This window comes from Anomalospiza imberbis, chromosome 19 (genome assembly GCF_031753505.1).
Source record: "Anomalospiza imberbis isolate Cuckoo-Finch-1a 21T00152 chromosome 19, ASM3175350v1, whole genome shotgun sequence".
Classification (NCBI taxonomy): Eukaryota; Metazoa; Chordata; class Aves; order Passeriformes; family Viduidae; genus Anomalospiza; species Anomalospiza imberbis.
The window spans coordinates 3,038,036-3,061,970 of NC_089699.1; the positions used below are offsets into that span (position 1 = coordinate 3,038,036).

The 23,935-nt window shown below is 40.4% G+C and overlaps 1 protein-coding gene across 1 annotated transcript in view; it reads right to left on the reverse strand.

Annotated features, from left to right (window-relative positions):
* CEP112 (centrosomal protein 112) overlaps positions 1-23,935 on the reverse strand; it is a 159,058-nt gene that overhangs the window by 52,543 nt on the left and 82,580 nt on the right. The window contains exon 21 of the mRNA XM_068210027.1: positions 7,813-8,043. Coding sequence (XP_068066128.1) covers positions 7,813-8,043 — 231 coding nt within the window. The remainder of the gene's footprint in view (positions 1-7,812; positions 8,044-23,935) is intronic.

Sequence of the window (23,935 nt, forward strand, 5' to 3'; positions counted from 1 at the left end):
TTATGTTGGATTACTTTTTGTATTTTAAATACAACAAAGCTTCCCCAAAAGAGTGACAACTTCCCGGAGCCAGACCGTGTTACCGAGCCGAGGAGAAACTTCCCAAGTCCAGCAAAGGCCCGGTTAAAAAGAAAATGGAATATATTGCTCCATCATCAAAGCAATTAAAAACATAAATAAGGCATTGCAAGACTTTTAATATTGCCAATGTTTAATTATTTATCTGTTCTCTGACCTGCAGCTGTAGGTCAGAATTAACTCCTCTGAACTAAATACAGGAGAACTCTTTTGGGGATTTGTACCTTATTCATTTTCAAGCAAACATTCAAATTCATTTCAAATTCACACAAGAACTGCAACAGTTTCACCTAAATCAGATTTTCTACAAGTTAAACACCCCTCCTACACTCAGATGTGATTGTGAAACTACTTTGATCTCTGTTCCCAAATTTATTGCTCTGTGTAATCCATGACAAAATATAATGTGATTTACTGTATCTCTATATGACAGCCCAGCAGCTGACAGAACTTAATAATTTAGCATAAGAAAAAAACCCTTCTGGCACCAAAATATACAAATCATAATTGAGGCACTTTAGTATCACGTTACAATGAAGCACATATAGACTGATCATAAGAACTTCAAAACAATTAGAATTCTTTCTCACCCATTTAATGAAGGTGGGTTTTACTCCATGACATGTTCTGCAGCTGTAAGCAAGCAATTTTGGAGCACTTTTCTTTCTTCATATTAATGACTCTGAAGGACTAATAACATTGTTTTACCCCTTCCCTATTTCCCAAACACTCCTTCTCCAAAAAGAAAAAGAAAAAAGCCACCTGCAGCTTTTTGCTATTATAATGATATGAAGAAAGAACAAATGAGTGTAAACAATGTCTTCAAATCATGCCAGTATTTAAATACACAATTATTATGTTTTACTTTAGTTTGGTCTTGATCACTGAGCATTTTTTCCTAAACAAAGCTATTTGGAAATCTGTTTTTTTTTTTTTTTTTTTTTATTGTGCTGACCTAAGCAGGGATGTGATGGACACGTTCCATAGGGCACCTTCTGCAGTGGCTCGTGCTGACTCTGGGGTTTGGGGGATTTGAGAATGTCTTTGTGCAAAGGATGCATCATCCCAGAAACTTCCAAACAAAGTAAGAATGTGGAGGATTTTCTACTTCGAATTCCAAGGAATAAGCACCAGTTACTGTTATTTGCACGACCAAAACCACAGAGGAGCCCCGGTGAAACCAGCAGGGATGGCTGCAGGAACTGGGATCCAGGAGCAGGGAATCCTTCCTGTCACACCTGCTCAGGAACCCAGACCTCACTCAAGAATTCTCAACAAATCTAAGAATAAATTGGCTGAGTTGTTAAAATAAAATCCACCAGTAATCTCACATTGCAGTCAGCACCACACTGGAAAACAGCCAGTGTTTTCCAAATATTATCATGTACCCAGGAATGTAAGGATAAGCAAAACTGGTAAATTAGACAAAACTGGACCTACAAGCAATCAGCCTTTTCCAAGATACAAGGTATTGGGGAAAAAGGGAGAGAATGAGGTCATGATTCAACTGGGCTTTTAAAACTATTTAATAAAGCTGAAATAATAAGCAATTGTGTGTTACAAGATAAAGCTGGTGTGTTACAGGTTGGTTGGAGAGTGAAGAAAGGCTCGGGAAACGATTGAAAAAATAATTAAAACAGTTGTTCTGCCACTGGCAAAACCTCAGCATTCACCTTATCCACCATCCCCATGACTTATGAATACACTCTGAAGGATAAAACCTGGAAGTTCTGGGATGGAGAAGAGGCAGCGTGTGCCCAGGTGCTGCAGAACGGGGAGGGGTATTTGGGCACACACTTGAAAAAGAAAGAGGAGACAAGAGACAACAAAAAATCCCCACCTGTGAATGCTTCTTCAACAGACACTTCAGATGAATTCCAGTTGGTTAAAAACCCACTAAACCCTAAAAAACCCTGGCAAACTTCTCCAACTACCCAGCTATCATTGATATGACAGGACATGAGTAAAGTGTGCTGAAAGATGAGCCACGTGATTGAGATTTAATTTTAATCATATCAGTCCTTGCTCTGCTGAAAGCCATCTATTTAATTCCATATATTGTCATAATTTAGCTCTTGTCTGGTTCTCATTTCTTAACAGCATTGCTTCAATCATTTTTAACCCTCTGGTGCTATTTGTGAATGCAAATAATGGTGCTTGATCTCCCTGCAGACATTAATGAAGATATTAAAAAATGAGCCTGTTGCTTATGGGTGCACATTTTTTTCCCCACAGTGACAATTATACCAACTTCTCCTGGCTCCTAGCTCTGGAACCAGATTCAAAAATACAGCTGATGAGCAGAAATCTGACTTGTTGTTTTCTGGATTGTTTTTTGGGGTTCTTATTTTTATTTTTTTCAAGGAGATAGGACTCTGTGTACAGTAACTCTGTGAATAACTGCAGCTCTTGCTTTGAAACATCTCCAGTAGGGAGAGTGCCATAAATTCTGTTTAGTCCTATTTGAGTGAAATATCCCTGAGGTGATTCTACCATCTTTTTCTTCATGTTTGGCTCTGTTGATTGAAGACTCTTCCAAATGGCTCCCCTGAGGGATGATGCAATTCCTGTGACCATGTTCCTGGTCCACCATCATCCTGCTTTTTCTTTGGAGGAATAAGAAGGAGCAGTACAAAAAGGGACACACTGCAGAGGAAACTGGTTTTAAATGGATTTGTTGAAAGGTACTATCAAGACAGACTAAATAATCTGCATTCTTTGTGCTGATATACGTTAAAAATATTTCCTCTTTGTGAAATACATTTCTTCTTGATCTTTTGGCATTATGTTTTGCTTTTATTTGATCTTTTGGCATCATGTTTTGCTTTTACTTGATCTTTTGGCACCACATTTCTGGTTTTGCTAGATTTTCTCCAACAAAGCCAAATATACTGCACTCATTTTTATTAATATTAGTTGGTGAATCACTATTGCTGTTTCAGAAACATTCAAGAACCAAATGTAATTTAATGTACACAGGCTCCACAAAACAAAAACAATAAAAATATTACTGCTCTGGAACAGAGAGATAATATCAGAGACAATAGTTCTTGGATTATAATGAAAAAAAATTAAGATACTTGGGAAACATCCAACTTCTTGGTAAGAATTGGAGGGCTCTTTAAATTATTCATAGCTGGGGCCTAAGCTAAATAATTGATGTAATAGACTCAAAACAAGTTCAAGAAAATGGCACATCTACAAGTGTTGAGGGTCCTGCCTGCATTCAGCAAGGACACAAACAGGTCTGCATTACAATTAGACACAATTTAATGAGATCATTACACTTGGGAGGAATACACATCCACTTTTTATGGCTGACCTATTTGCCCCCATGTAAATAACCAGGGAATCACTGCAGTGAGTGTGAAAACAGCTCCTCTGAGTGCTCCCACAAACAAAGTTATCTGCAACTGTGGCTTCAGTCTCCAGGTTAATGAAGTGAAATGTGCCAGATCAAAGGTTCCAAGGCAGTCAGTTCTCAGAAAGTCTTAGGGACAAAGAGGGAACCATTTTTGGTGCTAATGAAATGTGGAGTTGGCAGAGAAGAAGCAGAGCTGGAGAGACAGGACTCAGAAATGGGAACACATGGAAGGCACGAGATGCTTGTACTTTAGGAACAGAAGTAACTGTTTAGGGGAAACTCAATACTTTTAATCAAGTATCTCTTGGAGCATCTCTCATCTCAGAAGATGTCATATTCCTTCCCTTCATCTTCTATCTCCTTGCCAGTGCTGAACAGTGTGACATCATCTGCAACAGTGCCAGAACAGATACTGTGAATCACAGATATTCCTGAAAATATACCCAGGGAGTTCCATCCAACTGGGCTGCTCTAGGGCTGTGCTGGGTGAGGAATTAATCCAGCAACACAGAGCCTGATGCTGAAGGAGGGACTGAAATCTTCCCTAGGGCACATTACCAGTACCTTATTTGCAAATTATATGCAAGAAATTGCTCAGAAAATAAGTATCCATCTATAGGACACTGTCTGAAGAGTTTTGAAAAGGGCCCCATTACAAAAACATTATATTGCAACAAAACTGTTATACAGAATAATTATTCCTAATTAAGGAAGTGGACACTTTAATTTTAAGGTCCTCGAGTATCTGAGTTTTATATTGACTTCACACCAGATACAGGTAGAGTGACTGTACCAGGTAAAAACTGTAAACATCAGATTTGATTTAAAATCACAGAAATCTCAGAGTACAACTAACATCAACATCATTAAAGTTCTACAAGCAGGATCTGCATGGCTCTGGCCAGGTTTTATGCCACTTTGGTGTCCCACCTCTCCACAGGGAACCACTTCACAGCTTCCTTCCATCAGAAGTAGTCCCAAAAATAAAGTGTTTAACTCATTTTTGGATTTTTTTTTGACTAAAGATTTGTCCTATAATCAAATTTCATGCATGTTCAGTACAGTCAACACACAAAAATGTAAATTACTTCTCCACAAGAAAAGCAGCACTGACAGAGAATTAGATGTTCCTGGAACCTGCATAAACCTTTAACAGAATGAGTCAAAATATCTATTTAAATATAGAAAAGAAGTCAATAAAAAGCTAAATGTTGAAAATTATTTAGAGAGAAAAAAAACCCCATCATCATCTTCTCCCACTCCAGTTTACTCATGTGTGCTGCTCAAAGGGAGCTTTTTTATGAGATATTTTCAGTGTTCCAAGGTTGCTTCCTTTGAGCATTGTTAGCCTGTCCAGTGCTCTGCTCGGGCCGTGCTTGCTGAATGCTCATTTCCTCTGCCAAGAAAATCCCACAGAACGTTACAAACAGCGGCGGCGGCCAAGCCCCACATCTGCACACACTCAGACTTTGTCTCCTGCTTTCAGTCATTCCTGGCAAACCTGGAACTGCTCCGAGCTTTGTGCACTCCACTGCACCTGGCTCAGGAGTGCCCGTGCCCCAAGTGCTGCTGATGCAACCTGGAGCACACCTGGCCCTGCCCAAAGCAGCAGGCAGCAGCTCCAGGGCAGTGTGTCCTGAACACCCAACCATCACGGAGTGCCTTGGGCTGGAAGGGACCTTAAAGATCATCCAGTGCCACCCACTGCCATGGCAGGGACACCTTCCACTGTCCCAGGGTGCTCCAAGCCCTGCCCAGCCTGGCATGGGCACTGCCAGGGATCCAGGGGCAGCCACAGCTGCTCTGGGCACCCTGTGCCTCACCACCCTCACAGGGAAGGATTCCCTCCTAACAGGGCGAAACACTTTGCAGAAAAATGATCCTAAAACCTCTGTCAGCTCAACCAGGTAAGTACAAAATGCTGAAAAACCCCTGTATCTTACAGGAGCAAAGCAGGAAAAATGGTGCACAATCCTAACAATGTCCCAGGAATCTCCACCGGACACCAATCCTGAGAACCCCCAAGTGCTAAGGGAGTGCTCAGGAGCTGACATTACAATAAACAATGTCCCAGCCTTAAAGATGGGATTTTTAAGCAACAGAAAATTAAAGACCTCAGTAAATCATGTGTCCCTAAGTTTCAAAAAGATGTCTACAAACACCAATAAATATTGAAATATTCAGTGTGCCTGTAATGAAGACTCTTCCTTCCCCTGTCTCTGCTCCTCACTCTTCTCCTTCTTGTCCCCACAACAGCAGGAGGGCAGTGCCAGAGGAATCCTGGATCTTCTTCACCCATTTACAGTTCTGTTTTTCTTGTCATTGAAGTATGAATCATTTCTTTTCTATTTCCTCATGTTCACGTTAACAACAGTCCACAATGACACAAAGCAATCCACACAGAAATGAACATTATTCCCAGAGCAGATCACAGAGGAATGAGATCCCTCACTTGAGAATGGATTGACCTTCAGAAAATCTGGACAGTCAGATGTTCCACGCCTAAACTGTGAAATTCAGCTTCCCACTGGATTTTAAAGCAATCTTCACAGAATTGGCACCAAAAAAAGTAAATTTAGAGAACAAATTTTTCTCTCATATTGCCCTAAATTTCCAGGTAACAAGATCTGGTAGTCAAAAACAAATTTCATGGCTCATGCTGCAATTAAGATGCTTTTTTCCCCTTGATGGATAAAGTCATCTTCATCAAAGTTCTGTGGACTAGGACCAAGATTTGAACTAAATTAGCTGAAACTGCTACTTTTGAGCTTTAAATGGAGCTTGCCCTCTAAGCTACTTTGAGTTTTGGATTTTGTGGCCAATTTCCACAGTTCTACAATTGCAAGACAGAAATGAAATAGAATGGGGAATGGAGATTTGAAGGTAATGCCAGGTATTTTCACATGTCTGTGAAAGACTTTTCAACAGAGATGCTTCTTTCTTTTCCCCTCCTATCTTTTACTCAACATGTGCTCTTCAGATTATGGTAAAAATAGGGAAGTAGGTTAAAGAAAACAATACAATAGCAGTTAATATAGCTTAAAATTAGCAAATTTTTTGAAAAATAGGAAAAAATCCAACAAATTAAAGAAAACCAGTATTTCTGACAGAAATGACAATTCAAGACTATTAGAGATATTGCCCTATGAAGGATTATTTGTAACTTTAATTTGAGGATGTAAAGAAGTTAACTTTTCTTTTGCTATACTACACATGTAAAAAAAAGATCAAAGAAAGAAAAGAATTGAGATTCAAATTCCATTTTTAAGCAAAAATGACAATGTCTTCCTGAGTTAAAAATTAATCCTTTAATGATGAATTTCAAAGGTTTAAATACTTTCTGTGACCTTGGCTTTAAATAATTATGCCAAGCAGAGCTTTCCTTACATTCAGAAAAGATTCTGAATTGTTGATCACAGCCATTTTAATGGCTTCAGGCTGGCTGATTTCCAACATAATCCTCCGAATGCTCTTTAAAATTACAGACCAAGAACCTGACGCAGGTAAATGAAATGTCACTTGCACAAAGGCTGCTCAAACACTCTATGCAGCTTGGTAATTTGTGCCACTGCACATCCCCTTGCAAGAAAATGTGTGATTTAGTGCCTTAATGCAATGTATAAAAGAGACTTCAACAACTATCTGCTTACACGTACACAGAGTCTACCATAAATATTAAGTAGGGGATTTTTTGGCTTTTGAAATAAAACTTGCATGTTTTACCTCCCTAATGGGGGGAATACTTGAATTCAAGACAGGAGTCCAAGGGATGCTCAGCAAACAGTGGGCAGTGACCCCACAGAACAGAATGGGAGGGAAGCCTTGATCAATCTGAAACATTAATTTCTATTTTCAAATCTTACCAGAGTCCTTTCTCACCTGATGTACACCACAGGCAAAATTAGACCTGTGAGCAACCAGACACAATTTCCTTGCACCCTGAGCCTGAGTTTTTCCCTCCTTAAGAGTTCATCCTCTTTTTAAGGGAGAAAAAGCTTGGCTAGGCAGAACCACCCTTTCCACTGTCTCTATTCCAGCAGAGGAAGATCAGCTTGCTCCTGGCTGGGTTTACATGTGACATCACCTGTGCTTTTAAAGTGCTGTTGGCTCCTGAGCATCTCACAGCACCTTCCATCCCTGCTGGAGGTGCTGCCCAGCCCCAGCGTGTCCAGAGCAAAGCTTTCCATCACAGAACCCCAGAACGCCCCACACTCATGCTGTGACTCTGGCATCCCATGGTCTGCATCTGTTTTGTCAACTCAAGTGATCCCTAAATATTTTATTTTTCCTTAGGGAACCTTTGCTCAGCTGACCTTTGGGGTGATCACTCCCCTTTTGCCCCGCGGAGCTGCTCTTTGCGAATCCCTCACCTTTTTCAAGGCCGCCTCTGTGTCTGCCGTGTGCCTCTTTTTCAGGTCTGATATCACTTTTTCCATCTCCATCTTCAGACTGTTCAGTGCTGCCTCCTTGTCTCGAGATGCCTTCAGCTTCTCCTCGTCCCGCTGGAGGCTCAGGTCCAGCAGCTGACGGTTCCGCAGAGCGTTCGCCTGGATCAGCTCCTCCCTCAGCTTGAGGATTTGGTTCTCCAAACCAGAGATCACCTGAGAGAAAGAGCAAACAAAGTGACAAAACCCACTTGGTTTCCTCCAACAGGCTGTCACCTGGGGGAGGAGCAGACTCAGAGGATGCTCTGTCCCTTTTCCTGGCCCCTCTTCCTGCTCTTCCCTTTCTCTTCCTGCACACGGATAAATACAGCTCCCCCTGCCCACAGCACTGGCGATATGGACACATTTGGAGGAGAAATTGAGCTTGTGGCATATAACCACTACATATCCTACCCATGCCTTCTTTTTTTATCCTTAAGAAATGACCTGCAACCTTCTCATGAGCTATCAGGGCATCATCGATCATTTATCAATCACTGCCTGCCCCCGATGGGGGAACACAAAGGGGATGGAAGTGACAGGAACAAAGCTGCAGCACTCCTTGTTGAGTTTTATTTTTTTTTTTCTTCTAAGGTCAGGGTCAGGATTAAATGTGCAAGATGGTATTTCTTGTTTGGATTTAGATGTTTATTAGTTTTTATTTATATTACAGTCTCACAAGTTGTGACTTTTACAGTACTTTAACAAGTTAAAAGCAGAGACATATTTCTCTTTCCATAAGGCTTTTTAAGGATAAACTGTCTAATTAAGAATTTATTAAATTACTTTAAAATTATTTTATTTTAAATTCATTTTTATAGTTAAATAATTAAATTATTTTTATTTAAATTATTTTTATTTTTAGTCTAATAACTAACTACTTGTGCTCCGCAATGTGGACTTTTTTATCCAATTACACAATACTACTTGAACTTACGGAGAAGAAGGTGAAGAAGAAGGTAAAGAAGAAGGACTAGCTTCTGTCCTAAAATTTTTATCTTGCTTCACATACATTACTATATTCTAAAACCTTAAACTCTAAGTTTTCTACTATGTGATATTACACACTTCTATTCAACTACACACCCATAATCCCAGTTCTGTCATTCCATTTTGGAAGTCTTCCTATGGTTTCAGGTCAAATGCAGTGTTCTCTTGTGGGTCAGTATTTGTCAGTATAGAAAGTCTAAAATTCTCAGTAGCCAGGGTTCTATCAACTCCTAATTCCACAGAATGCACTCTGCTACTTTACCACAGGAGTGGATACACATCTATTACTTCAGATTACACTTACTAACTCTCACTAGTTACTTTTCTAACTCCATTTCCTCTGTGGGTTCTTCGCTGGGGTACAGGAGCATCACATCTGGGACATAAAGCACTGTCCCTACAGCTAAGTGTGATGGATGACACTCAAAGCACATCCATGTGTTCATTGATAAATGTAATTCTGAAAATGAGCACTTCCACTACAAAACTCACACAGAATTTCCCCCTTTCTCCTCCCTTTTTCAGAAGAAACTTCACAGTTGCCTGGGATTCTTTCACAGAGGATGTGATAATACTGAGAGCAGAAATGGATGTTCTACCAAGTAAGTGCAGGTGACTCAGCTCAAGCTTATTAAAGGTTTCACAGGAAAATCTGAGGAAAAGCAGTGTATATTTAAAGTTCCCATTGTCCTGGAATGCCAGTTTCTCTCCAACTACTATTTTTCTTCTTCAGACATTTTTAATACACTGTCTGTACTCAGCTACACCATTTATTTGCAGCCTCTGAGAACCACATTAGTACAAAACTCTGAAAAGGAAACATTTGTTTCTGACCAAAGCTGGGACATGAATGACTATCAGATCTATTGCTTTGTACATTAATCTCCCAAGACAGATTCCTATAAATACTGTGATCTGAGAGAGGAAAAAAAAAAAAAAGGCTTGAAAGTTTGCCTATTTTTTCAAGCTATTTGAACTATATGGTGTAATAAAAGACATCATCTCCCTTCAAACCTTCAGTTTGTCCTTCAGCTATCCCAGCTGTAACATGTATTAAATAATATCAACCATCTCAGAAACTTATTTTGCTTCCATGCTTTCTTAATTACTCACTGGCATTAGTCCCTACTATGTCAAAGGTAAGAGTGTGTGTATGGTGGAGAAGGAATGAGCACGTCATTTGTATACAGAACTCTACCACAGGCCACATATTTCAGCCCTATCAGCATTATCTCAAACATATGTTTCATATACTGTAATCTGTGCTAGATCCTTTCCTTCCTTTCCTGAGCTTTTCCTCTACACATGTTTAATTTCTTATTAAATCTGTATACAGACTAAAAACGTAAAGTAAGTTTCAGTGTATAATTATAATCCACAATGTACTTTTATAATTCTTTCAGAAAATGATTTCATCTCCAGATCACAAGAACATGACAGCCTGCCTGGCTTTTCCTTAACCAAAGCAGCACTAACTCAATGAAGAGCTGCAATTGCTGATGGGTGATACGGTCTGAGTTCCAAACTGACACACTGAGAATCTGGGGTTTTTAACAGCTGCCCCAGTGCAAGTCCTGCCTGAAATAGCCAAAATTATCTTTTAATCTGTGAGAGTTCTTTTTGAAAGCTCATTCCCCTACTCTCCTTTTTTCTTTTCTCCTTTCTATTTTAAAATAAAAAACTTCCCTTAATTATACCCCCAACACACACACATGTGAAACTAAGAAATTACATTGCTCAGAAGTTCCCTAAAAAGTTTGTTAAAATATTTAGCATAAGAAATCAGGGCTAGCTTTTTATAATACATGGAAAATTAATTCACAAATTACACTACAAGCCAAAATAAAGACTGGGTGATTTCCCGTTACACCTTTTAAGCCTTACTTCCTTCTTTATTCAATGGTTCTTATACAAAGTCATTAGAAAATGAAACACAATCCAGTGTTTTCTGTAAGGAGAAAGTAACAGCTCCCAGCCTCCAGAGCCAAAACTGGGGACAGCTGAGAGTGAGCTGAATGTTATAGGTAAAGCAACTGTAATTAATATGCAAAAGAGCATTAATGTTGGACCTAATAGATGGCAAAAGCAGATTTGGTTCTATTAGGGAAGAAGAAAGACTCTGAAGACGGGGTGATGGCAGCGAAACTAATATGATTAAAGGAGTCCCTTTGGAGCAACTTCTCTGCGAGCAAGATGATGTTAAGAGACATCTAATCTCTCCAAAGTGACTGGAAAAAGCTTATACTGGGGATCACAGACACAGTTCCTGTCAATTACTTTCAAATAAGTCCAGTTCTCACAGGCAGATTAGTTTTTCCCATAAACAAAGTCAGTGGCAGAAGCAGCTTACGCCCAACTCAGCGCCTGAGACAACTTTGTGTGACACGGATATGTCCCCACTGCTGCAGGAAATGAATCCCAAACTTTCCAGCACTAAGGCTCTGCTATTCCACATGCCAGGTTTAATAAACTAATATTAGACTTAAATGTAGACAAATTAAGGAATAAAAAAAAGAACCAAAAAACCCAAGATGACTTAATTCTCTGTTGCGAAAAATCCATGAAATACAAAACTTATGAGCAACTGTCTTTTCTTAATGATTCTGTGGGAAAATAAAAGCTGCAGTTACAAAATCTCACTTCTCAGGCTCGAGATCCAAAGGCAGGATGGTTTCTTTGTAACACTGAGTCTTGGTTTCTCAGTCTTGGTTTCTCAAATTCTCCTCTGGCTGCCCAAATCTGTTTGGGAACCAAATGGTTTGTATGGTCCAAACAACTGCTTGAGTCCAAGAGCTGCTGTTAGAAAAACTCACCTTAAACACCCCATCTAAACAAATTATTATTGTGCTAAACGAGGATTAAATATAAGAAATAAGGGCTGACAGTACGCAATAGAGCCAAAATGTTACTGCCACTTGCTGCCTTTTCTGGATCAAAGTGCTGCAGTCTCTATTTCAGTGGTGTGGGTATGAGCACATGCAATAAGAGAGATCTGTATCTATTTTAGAAAGGATGCAGAAGTTTGTAGCAATTCCCAGGATGGACATGCCACAGGAACATGCCCCAGACAAGGAAGCATTTTGTCAAATGACCATTAATCCACATACAGGACAACAAATAGAAAGACAACACCAGCTTACACAGCTTCCCAACGGAACAAAAATACATAAACTGTGCGACAGGGATTTCATAAAGGTTTATGTGACATATTTGTGTGTCCCTTAGATGAAGAAACTGCTGGCCAAGGTGGTGATTTCTATTTCTGTTTCAAAGAAATAACTTAAGAATTCTAACTAAGAATATCTGTGCTGAAATAGTGTCATAAAAAGGGTGGGTCATAAGCCCACAGCAATTTGCCTGCAGGGAAAAAATAGACTTGAAAGAAAAAGAAGAACGTTGGTCACTCACTTTGGCCTATTTAAAATGCCAATAAATGTACTGCGTGTTATTTGGAAGGAAAACATGTGCTCTTAATTTTAAAAAGTAAATTGCATAAGAAAATATAAAGTTGGCAAAAAGTTTAAATTAAAATCTGTTGCTGATGTCTGAAACTCTGTTCCACTTACAGGCAACAGGGATGAGAAATGGACCGAATGACTACGGCCTAATTAAAAACAATAATAACACAAATTCCCTTTATTTTCCAGGAGCTGCTGCTTCACCCCCATGAAGCATTTCCTTGGATCAGTTTCTGAGGAAGAGGCTGGAGCATGACAGCATCTCCACCCTGACGGGGATGAGCGCACGGAGCTCGCAGGCTGTCTCCCTCCTCCCCGTGCATTACACACCAAACCACATCCACCCAGCACCATGCTCAGCTCCAGTGGCCAGGGCGTTTGAAAGTCACAAAAACAAGGCAGAGGAGAGTTGAGATGAAATGCACTCCTAATTTATTCCCTGTGGTGCAGATGTAGAGGCGCTGAGGTGCTGCTGCAGCAGATTTACAGTAAGTGACTAAGATCTGCCAGCAGATGAAGCTGCAGTAACCTCACTGCCCTGCCTTGCTGGGAGCACTCGGGCTGCTGGAACAGAGCATCCCTGTTAAACGCCCCTGCCCTTCTCAAGGGGCTCCTGACAGCTCTTCAAACTGAGTTTCAGAAGTTTTCTGCGCTGGGTTAACTTGGCTCCAGTCAGAGATGACTGCACAGGGCTCACTTTGCTGTTTAATTTTGCTGGCATGCAACGTTTTAAAAAACCTACAACAAACCCCTGAACCACTGAGCAGTAGCATGGACTAGGCTGGATGATCCCAAAGATCCTCTCTAGGATAACAACCTCAAATATCAGCCTGTAAGTCACAGCCCTATCTGACCACAGATAAGCAGCTTCTGCCTCTGCGTGCCAAGACCTTCTCAGCATTTCCTCCTTAGGAAGGAACAGTGAAATGAGCAGTGTGTGCTGGGGAACATCAGCTGGGCCCTTCTGAAAGGGACATTTGTCTCTGTGCCTTGCTACGCTGCCGTGGTGTGACAGCGATGGATGAGGCATCCATAACATTTGTTATTGGGCACTGGATTATTTTTGAAAGGAGATCAGTCCAGGCAAGGGAAAAGCAGTCTGCAATAAAAACGAATCTCACTCTGAAAATAAGGAACAAAGTAGGAACACCCAGTGATTCAGTGGTGACAACGACTCCCTTTTTACCCATGAGCAGGGCAGTGTCCCAGAAGAGGGGCATGAAATGTCCTGTCCCAGCCATGCAGTGACTGGTGGCACAGTTACTGTAAAACATTTCCTGTAAAGGGGATTATCTGTACAAAGTGGGAATCTGAACGACTTCAGCTTTCTTGTGAGCAAACAATGCTTTATCAAATGCTGGGGAACATCATACAAGTTTCTCTACCATCACAAAACAACCAATGCATTTAACATAAAAGAAATCTGAAAAATAAACAAATATTTGCAGCTCTAAGCTTAGAAAAAAGTGTAGCTGTAAAAACTTCAAATGTGTATCATTTTGATTTTGTGTTTAGAACAAAATTGGTTTATATTAATGAGTTTTTCTACTGCAGCCTCTGCGAGGGACAACAATCCTTCTCTTAACTGATCTTGTTCTGGTTTGCAGGAACTATTCTCATGATTTTTACCCTCTGGACACTGCCAAGAAAGGGCCAGGCACAGTCCTAATCTTTCTGATCTTTCTGTCCACAAATCATCCTACTGAGTCTGACTCACTGGTCCCACTATACCTGCTTTTCTCCATGTCAAAGGAATTCCAACTGGCCAGTCCAGCCAGCTGGAGCTATTTGTGGCTCCTTTGTATTGTATGAACTCAATCATGTCCATTTAAACAACTATATTAAAAATTATTTCTATACCATGGCAATTTCAATTAAAACATGGAAAGAATTTATTAGCCTTTTTCTCTCGTGACTCCTAAAATCAGCAATTTGTCAATATTATGAATACTTTAAAATATGAGATTTCATTTGCAAAGAAAACCAGTGGCACATTATCACATGGGTAATGATGTGGCAGAGCACAAATTAGCAGGGATAAGTAATAAACAGCTATTTAGCTTTCATAGCACAATCTATTACACTGTCAAGTTTAAATGCCTTTTGGGTAAGAACACACAGACCCATAAATGTGGCATTTAAGGGAGCAGATAAAAGAAATGGTGTGAAATGAAGTGAAAATGAACAACAGTTCAGAGACCAGCAGGTTGGGCTGAGTTCCTAAGAGCATTGATCATTCCAAGAGCATGGGGCTGTGCAAGCCCTTCCAGGGGAAATGATGGAAATTAGCACCCCCACCATTATAAATAGTCCTGGACAGTGGTCTAAGACTTCCTGGAAACACTCAAATATCAGCTTCAATACTCAGTGATGCATTTTATTGTATGCTTATATAGTATTTTGTGCACACTGAAGGGTTCTTGTTCTTGAGGGGAAAAAATTCTCTCCAGAATGTTGGTTCTATTGCAGAACTTCTTAAAAAGGAGCCATCTGCATCCTATTTATATATTTCTCTGTATATATCCTCTATGTGACTACACTGCAGTGATGTGGTGAAGTTATTAATACATTCATAAGTGAAATGTCCTCAGTTTATGTATCAGGTTGGATATTATCAAGTTTGGGTCTTGGAGGAGAACAGACACAAACCAAAGCTGCACTCACTGATCTGCACCTGCACAGCACAAGAGAAGGGGAAGCTACTCAGGCTCTGATGGATGAATATCCAGTGGAAAAAACCTCAGTAAGAGCAGTGCAGGTGACACTAAGGGTGAAATGTGCAGTTCAGCAGGGTCAGATCTCAATCCCCACATTCAGGATTTATGCAAAGGTTCTATCAACTCCATCCCCACAAAACCTCAACTCCTCTCACCTTTGCACATGCACTTCTGACACCTCTCTTGAAAATACCCCCTGGGATTTGTAAAGGGAGGTGCTGAGCTGCTAATTACATATTCATTTCATTAATTTTAACAGCATTAAGCTGCTTTTAAAGGTCAAACCTCCTTGGTAAGATTCGTGGGCTACTCCAGCACTGTGCATTGTCTGAAAAATGCCTCTAACATTTATGAATCTGATAAAAGTTTATTCCTACTAACCCTGCTTATCTTGTATCTACCAGGGTCTCACTTTGGTGTGGGGACTGGTATAACACCACCCTACCTGTACAGTGCTGCTGGAGGGAAACACCACCCACCTCTGGCATCCAAACCATGGCCAACATCCCCCTCACCACAATTCCTGCACTGAACATCATCCCAAGGAAGGGCCAGCACCCTTCAAGAAGAGATTTTGCTTTTGTCTAACCCTGCTTAGAATTTCCTGAAACACAGTGGAAGTGTTGACTGACTAAGAGCAGCAGTTACCTTCTGCTCAGCTCCACTTCCAACAAAATTAAGGAAAAACTAATCTGCCTGTGCCGTTCCTATAAATAAACACACTCAGGCAACAATTAACAGGTAATTTAACCCCCAAACTGTTCACTGACACGGCCAGGTATTTATGAAGGCTGAAAAGAAACAAACAACACACAGGTATCAAAAAGCCAGCAGGGAAAAGTCACACTCAAAATATCAGCCTCACTCTGGTTTCTACATCTTAGAAAGGGGCAGCACATTTTTGAGGTCTGCTGTGACATGGCATTAAGTAAAACACAAATTTTGATGATTTTTTTTCCCAAAAGAAGTGCACTGAAGTAGATCTGGACTTTTACAGAAGCCAGTCAGCTGCCTAAATCCCAGTTAATGTAAATGGCACTTAAGCTACAAACTGGGCTTAAAAACGAGAGAGGGGGGAAGAAAGAAAATCAGACATCCATTTGAACATCTCCACAAAGAGCTTAAAATTAACGGAGCTTATTTCCATTTCTTAATTTACATAAGTACATTTGATTCCAATTTAGTTAACAGCAGCTGGAAAGCAGAACTTCATCTAGGTTGGTTATTGTCACTGCCTTCCCAACAAAATGAGTTTTAGTTGAAGGGGAGAACCTTGAGCTTACACGTGTAACAAAACAATGCAGAGAACTGGTGAGCCAAAGGATTACTCACCGAGCTGAAAGTGAGATAAATGTAAATACATTTTCCATTTCACTGTTCTAAGACCTGTAACAGACTTGGCCCTCTTGCCTTGGAGACTGATCCAGAGCAGTTCCTCCTTCCCTGATTTACTGAATTTGCTTTGAAACAGACTAGTGAGACAAAAATTAAAAATTCCACCTTCTTTCTCCTCTGCTTTTATCTGATGAAAGGAATGTTTACCTTTGTATTCTTCCTTGTACAAACAAAATGATTCTAATAAAACTGCTAAGGGACCTGCCAGGAAAGGACTCATTTCCTTCTGTCTTTCTACCCAGAATTATAATGGAGACACTCAAATGGGCACATAACAACCTACATAACTGCATTAATGGAACTTAAATATGATGGAGATAAGAAAATAAATCACCCATAAATACCTATTTAATGCAGTGATCCCCTAAAATAACTTGTGAGAGCAAACCATAGATAAAATGAAAAGTGGCTAAAAAAAGAAATGAAAATCTACATGTAAAACCAGGTTTTCTGCATTCTACAAATCACAACAATCCATCCCTAAATGATGATTGATGAAAATGACACCAAACATCTTCCCTGTTTTCCTTTATGAAAAACTCTAAAGCTTTAATTTCTGCATTTCAGGATGTGAAAGGCAAATACTCCTCTCAGATGGATGTTACAGATATGTTCAGTTCTGAAATAACATCAGAGTAAAGCCTGTTCTGAAAGTGAAGAAAAGCTACTGATATTTAAGGAAGGATAGGAATTTCCTGCAAGGGAATCCAGAAATGGAGCCTAAAGATCTCTGCAGTGGACTGGGAAGAATCACCTGTCAATCCCACACCATTTTGTGTCCAGCATCCCCTAAGTCAAAGCTTTTAAAAAACATTTGCATTTAAATTTTCCACACATTAAATTTAAAAGCATTAACACTTCCGGAATAATGTGTAATTCCAATTTAAATGCAGACACGATGTATTGCAGATTTAAGGATTACTACAGACATTCATCTCTATGAGGCAGCAAAATTAAATGTATTGTAATTCCCAATTTGTCTCCAGAAGAGGAACATGCTGAATTGTCTATCAGAATGTCTTTGCCTGTCAACTATAGAAAATATTTGACTGTAAATAAAAGAATCAAAACAACCCCATTACAAAAAAAAACATCTAGAAAAGCATCACATACTTTTATTTTGGATGCATTTGTTGCTCAAAACACACAACTTTTGAATATTCCCAAGTTTTACCTCACACATCCCGTAAGGGTTTTACGATGACTTTAACAGAAATAGCATAAGACACAAAACCTGCCAGGACAAACCAAAGACAAGATGCAGATAAAAAGCCTCAATAATCAACTGTCCATGCATCAAATATCTGCCATCTTTAATTTCTGAAGTTCATACTTGTAGAAAAGCCCACTTTGGACGGCAGCTCCCATTCAGGCCTCTGCCAGGAGCATCTCCACAGGTACCTGAGGAACGCCCCCAGCTCACACCTCTGTCCAAGCCCTGCCCTCACTCTTACTGAGGTGAACAAGAGAAAGTTTTCAAAACTCCAGTATAATCACAGGAAGCCAACTAAGGAACCCAATGCTGTCATTCTCTGGGCCAACAACAGAGGATTTCAAAGCACCACCTGCCCGGTTCTGCTCTGTTAAGGATGCCAAGCAGCAGGAACCTCTCTCATTTCTGATGTCACACTGCTACAGCAAAGGTGACAGTCTTTAACCAAACATGAAGTCCTTGTTCTCAGCCTCATGACTGGCATTATGCGTGGGCAGGAATCCTGAAATGCAACAGCTCCAGAAATAAAACTTGTATCACTCACAGGCTTAGATTTGAAAGAAATAATCAGCTTCTGACTGTATGGATCCCTCATTTCTGCACGGCAGCAACAACAGCTGCAGCATTCCCGTTAGTCAGTTGTGGTAAATTCTCATCCTCACGTTAGCTGCTTACACAAATCAGATGAACAATTACACACACAGGTCCAGCTTTTGGTTTTCTCCTTTTCAAATCAACTTCTCATGGGAAGAAGCACATTGTGGTAGTCTACGTCTGGAGACAATCCTGATATAGGACACACAAATGTGTGATCTCCACCTCAGGAGGAAAATCCTAGAGAAGGTGGTCTTTAAGCAACTCAGGCGTTAGGCTGGCATTGAGGGCATCAGGTGATGGTCCTGCTGCCACACACACCCAGCTGATGCTGGTTCAAGTCTCCCTCTCTGCATCTTCACCCTCGAGTGCTGGTTGCACAATTCCCACCACCTCCACAGTGGCTCTCCTGAGTCCAGAGACCTTTTGGAAACCTCCTGCTCCATAGCTACCAGCTCAGAAAGGTGACATCAGTCCCAGGATGATCTGTTCAAAATAAATGAAAACTGTGCCTAACATTTATTCTCTTGAAATTGAGAGGGTTTTTGGCTCAATAACTTCCTCTGGCACCTTTCTGTTGATCTCTGTCCTTTTCATCCTTCTCAGTTTGTCCTTGAATTCAGTTGATGCCACTTCATTTTCTGAATGACAAATAGGCCACTGCATCCTGGGGCAAGAATTTCTTTGGATTTATTTATGCAACTGTTTTGGATCTACTGTACTCTGAATAAATATTAATACACAGTTTAAATATAAAAATCTAAATACATACTAAACATGTAGACTGTGAAATAGCAGTCAAATGAAATAACCCATTTATAAAGGCCCATGTTTATATTTACTACTGTCTCAAAAACAAAAACAAAAAACCAAAACAAAACAAAAAAAACAAACCCAAACCAAAAAAAAAAAACCAAAACAAAACACTGCCTGAAAATTGCACTAAGAAGTCAGGAAAAATGTCCTACTCCTAAACTGAATATTCTGGCAGGGAGCAACAGCTGTGGGAAGGGTTTGAAGGAGAAACCGTTGACTCTCCTTTCTGTACATCAGCCTTCTAAGGGGACAGAATTTGCAGACTTTTGAAACCTGCTGCTTTCCTTCTCTGGAAAGCATCACTGCTGTGAAGGGCACAATCTTACTCTGTGAAAATAAATGATTTTGTAGCACATTTTTACTAAGACAAAGATCAGGGAACTAGTAGAGAGATTGTTTCTTGGATACCTTGAGGTGGCAGTTTTGACAAATGGCTTCTGATGCACTTGTGAGACAGAGATTTTGGCTTTCCCCACACACAGGCCTAATTACCACATTAATGAAGGCTATGGCTATAAAGGAATAGCAGGGCTGTCTCTGCTAAACCTCCTTGAAACTCAGGCACAGAAAAACAAACATTGCCTTCCATATAAATGGCTGCTTTAGGAGCCATTAGTGATAAATCCTGCATATTCCCTCGTAGCCTCTGATGCCAGAGACGCCAAAGAAACCTTATCACAAGGGTTTGTTTGCACAGCTTCAGCACTGAGAGTAATCCACTAAGTATCCCACCCAATACTCAGGTAGAGCAGGTACGAATTAATTGGTACCTTTCCCACCCACCCCCCCAGAATTTCTGATGCTGAAACTGTTTTTCCCTTCATTGAACCAGCTCGGCCTAGACTGCCTTGTCCCGCAGTGACATGTATATTGAATACAAATCAGACAGCAGAGCTTTAAATCTGTGTTGCAGCTCTCATTTCCAATTCGAGAACTGTACTATAATCATAAGCTTCTGCTGGATGAAAGGAAATCAGCTCTCTGAATATTAGCTAATGCCACATTTGCAAGTCCTGAAGAGATCTGTGCTGTTTAAAAAAAAAAAAAAAATAGATCATTTCTCGTGAACCTATATATATGAATCGCTTTGTACTGCTCGACTGATAGAAGCGATGCCTGTGCTGGGATTAAACCCTTTTCATCATAAAACCTCATCTGGTTCGGAGTCCAAGTCCATCAAACCTTTTCCCTTTAAAGTCCCGCCTTTGATTCTACATCAATTTATTCAAACCGCAGCTGGGTGGCTGAAAACGAAAGGACAGCATCATTTAAACCAACCATGTTCCTAACTTGAAAGAAGGACTATAATTAAAAAAATGGGCATAAAAGAATGGAAATGGGATAATATTTTTTAATGGTAGTTCAAAGGCCGACAGATGTCAGAGCCTTTGAAGATGTCAGTACACTGAGCAAGGAGTTGCCATTAAATAGTTTGCCTGAGAGGTGAAGCAGCTTTTTAATGACTGAAAAAGCCCTTGCAGACACATCCTTGTGTTTTTAATTTGTCAGAGTTTCTGCAGTATTTTCTGATTAATGACACATGATTATAACTGCATAGCACACATATTTTTATACTTTGTTAAATGAACACTTTATTCCACATTCCTTCAGTGCCAGATAAAAACAGGAAAGCTTTACTACAGACTCTGAAACTATTCAGATTGCTCAAATATTTATGGTAATTTGAGGGGATTGGCCAGATCCAGAGCTTCGATGTGTTGCTACCTTTTGTTCTTTAATGGAGCTATTACTGCTGCCACCACAATGTGCATGCATTAAGTGAGCATGTGACCCAGTAATGCATTGTGCCCTTCTTGTGCCCTAAACAATCAGAGCTTTCATAATTCACTGATGAACAAAGTCATCAAATCAAAATAACATTTAGAAAAATCCTAGGGTTGATCCTGAACAATACAAACAATGGCTGCCAATGTATTGTAAGTGGAAAATAACTTTTCCAAGGGAAAAAGCATATTGCTAGGAAACATCATGTTCAGAAGAAAAACACCAATATTTAGAAATGCAGATAAAATCCCCATCTTGGGCTGAGAAGATGCTCCTGCAACATCCTTCCTCTATCTCTTAACATATGCAAATTTTTTCTATTTTCTCCACAAATGGAAAATGTAGTAGCCTGAAACACGGGCACAATTTCTTTTGCTGGCAGGAAAATGCTCTCCCATCACTACAATAGCCTTTTGTGGATGCCTGCCAAGCTGAGCAGGTACAGCCCAGGGACAGCCCAGCCCTGGGCAGGGACAGGAAAAGCCAGCACTGTGAGCCCTACCTTGTACCACACCTCAGAGCATCACCCACATGAGAACACAGTCATTACAAGGGAATTTGATTAATGTGCTGCTCCTTCTGCTCTTCCAGCCTACATTCAGCTTGTAATTGGATCATAAATGAAATGTGAGGGACTCAGCTGAAAGCGTGCAGAGATTGGAGGTGCTGTAGCAGAGCTTTGTGAAATGAGCTGCTGTTCTGCCCTGATTATTGACAGCCCTGATTATTGACAGGATTTCATGAGTAGGAATATTTGGCTTGTTGCAATCCATATCCATCAGGAATGTCTGTGTATCACCCCCCTCAGGAGCCTCCTGGAGGGGAGGGAGGTGGCTCTGGACACTCACTGCTCCGTGGTTCTGTAGCGGGAGGTGAAGGAAGCCATGAGCCAGGGCTGCTCTGCCATGTGTCCCAAACAATGCACAGTTATCCTGCTGCAAAAGCAAGCACTGTAAAGTTTGAAAAGGAAAAGAACATGGCTGCAGAGAGAAAAAACATAATTCTGAAATGGAATTCCCCCACATGTATTTATTGAATGGAAATAGAGCTCTGCTTGGAAGAAACATGGCAGAGTTAGGATTCCACTTTATAGAGAACATGGAGAATTGGACAACTCTCAGTACAGACAATTAAATTCCCATTCCCAGCTAACCTGCAGCCTTCCTCCTTGAGTCATTCCACAGTTCCCTTCAAAGACAGTTTCATTTAAAAAGCAAAACAAACCCTACCACACATCATTAGACCACTTGGCTTTATCATGAATCTCATGTAGATTTGAAAACTCAGTCTGAATTAATGCTACATTGCACACTTTTGCCACTTTTCCTAGAAAACAAACGACACGTGGGAGCAGGCAGGAAGCTGCTCAGCAGGATGGGGTGGAGCAGCCCCTGGGAACACCCATCAACCAGAGCAGAGCTCATTCCCTCTTCCATCCCCATCTCAGGAGTTGGGCAGGTCCTGGATACCCGGGGTGCTCAGCAGGGGTGTTGGGACAGGGACAATCTCTGGATGGAAGAAAGGAAAAGGAGCAAGATCTACACATCCAAAAGGCCCTTGATGTCATTGCTGTTCAAAATGAAATCTGTTCAAAATTCAGTTATTATGTTTGCCCTGTGGTAAAAATAGCAGAATAAAATGTTGAATTTCAAGTAGTTATGGCTGAGCTGAAATAAACCTTCAGAGAACAAAGAACAGACACTTCTCTAAGCTGTGGGACTTTCTACAGAATTCCAAATTAATTACACAAACTAAAGGAACGTTACTTACAAAAGATGCATCAGAATTCTGAATAAACATCATAAAGTTCTTCTAAAATGGGAAATATCAGTCATCCTGAAAATAATGTTTTGCTACAAGTCCCATATAAGCAGACAAAGCTGAGCCATTCAGACTCTATCCATTAGAGGGCAATAATACATATACACACACTCAGACACACATATATACACAAACACACTCCCTCACTTATCCCAAATTGATTTTAGCAGGAAAAAAATAATATTTTCTGTCTAACATTACCAATGGTATATTGACAGCTTGGGTCCTATTCCCTCCACTCCCCAACAACAGCGTCCAACAGATATAAGGAACAATAACAAATTATTCTTTAAATTTGCTTTCCCATGAGGAAATCCATGCAATACACAGCTTCAGAAAGCTTCCAGTCAGTTATTATCAAACTTGAGTATGCTGAACAACCAGCATGTCTGTAAACATGGCAATCATTGCAGGGGTTCCCAAACTTTGAACAGACAAAAATGTTCTTCATGTGCTCATCTCCCACCTCAGTCAAACACTTCTGCTTTTCCTTCCAGTGACACAAGAACCTCTGACAGCAGCAGCCACTGCAGACATGGCAAGGGGCCAGCACTCTTCAGCTGTCTCTTAGAGCCACAGACAAATCATACAAGGGCATTTTTTGGTGTTATTAGAGGCACTCAAAGGAGGCAGCTCGTGTGCTGTGTCTTCTGCTTCCCTGCTCCAACCTACAGAGAAACCAACTGATAAACCCTATTTATCTCAGGTCCCCAACCTTCTGCTGCCCCCACTTGCAGCATCCCACAAGCACAATTATGGTATCAGCTCTCAGGGACAGGAACTGTCTGTTGTTCCATGTTTTCACTAACACAACATAGACTCAGACCCCCGAGAGGATTCCAGCAATACAAATAATTACCAGCAGCCCCTAAACTACTGCTTGTCAACATCTCATTAGTTACAGGACTGCTGGAGTTCACAGGGACACACAGGCAGCTGGATCAGTCACTTAATGACCAGTAATTCCTGTGAGCATCCACACTCCATTGATTTGTGTTTGGGGTGGCATTTTTCCTTTTGTTTGTTTGTGGGCTTTTTGCTTGTTTCTGTTTTGTTTGGGTTTTTAAAAAACATATTACCCTGCAATTACCAATCCCTACTCCCTTAAAAAAAGCACTTCAGGTAACAATGTCATCTACCAGCTTATTGTTTTCATCAGCTGCTGAATAAATATTAATTTTATACTAAACTACAGGTTTAATTGAAGATCTGAATTTCATAAGGTCCAAGATGAAGATGCAGAGTAACACACTGCTCCTGCTGCTACCCCAGCCAGGACA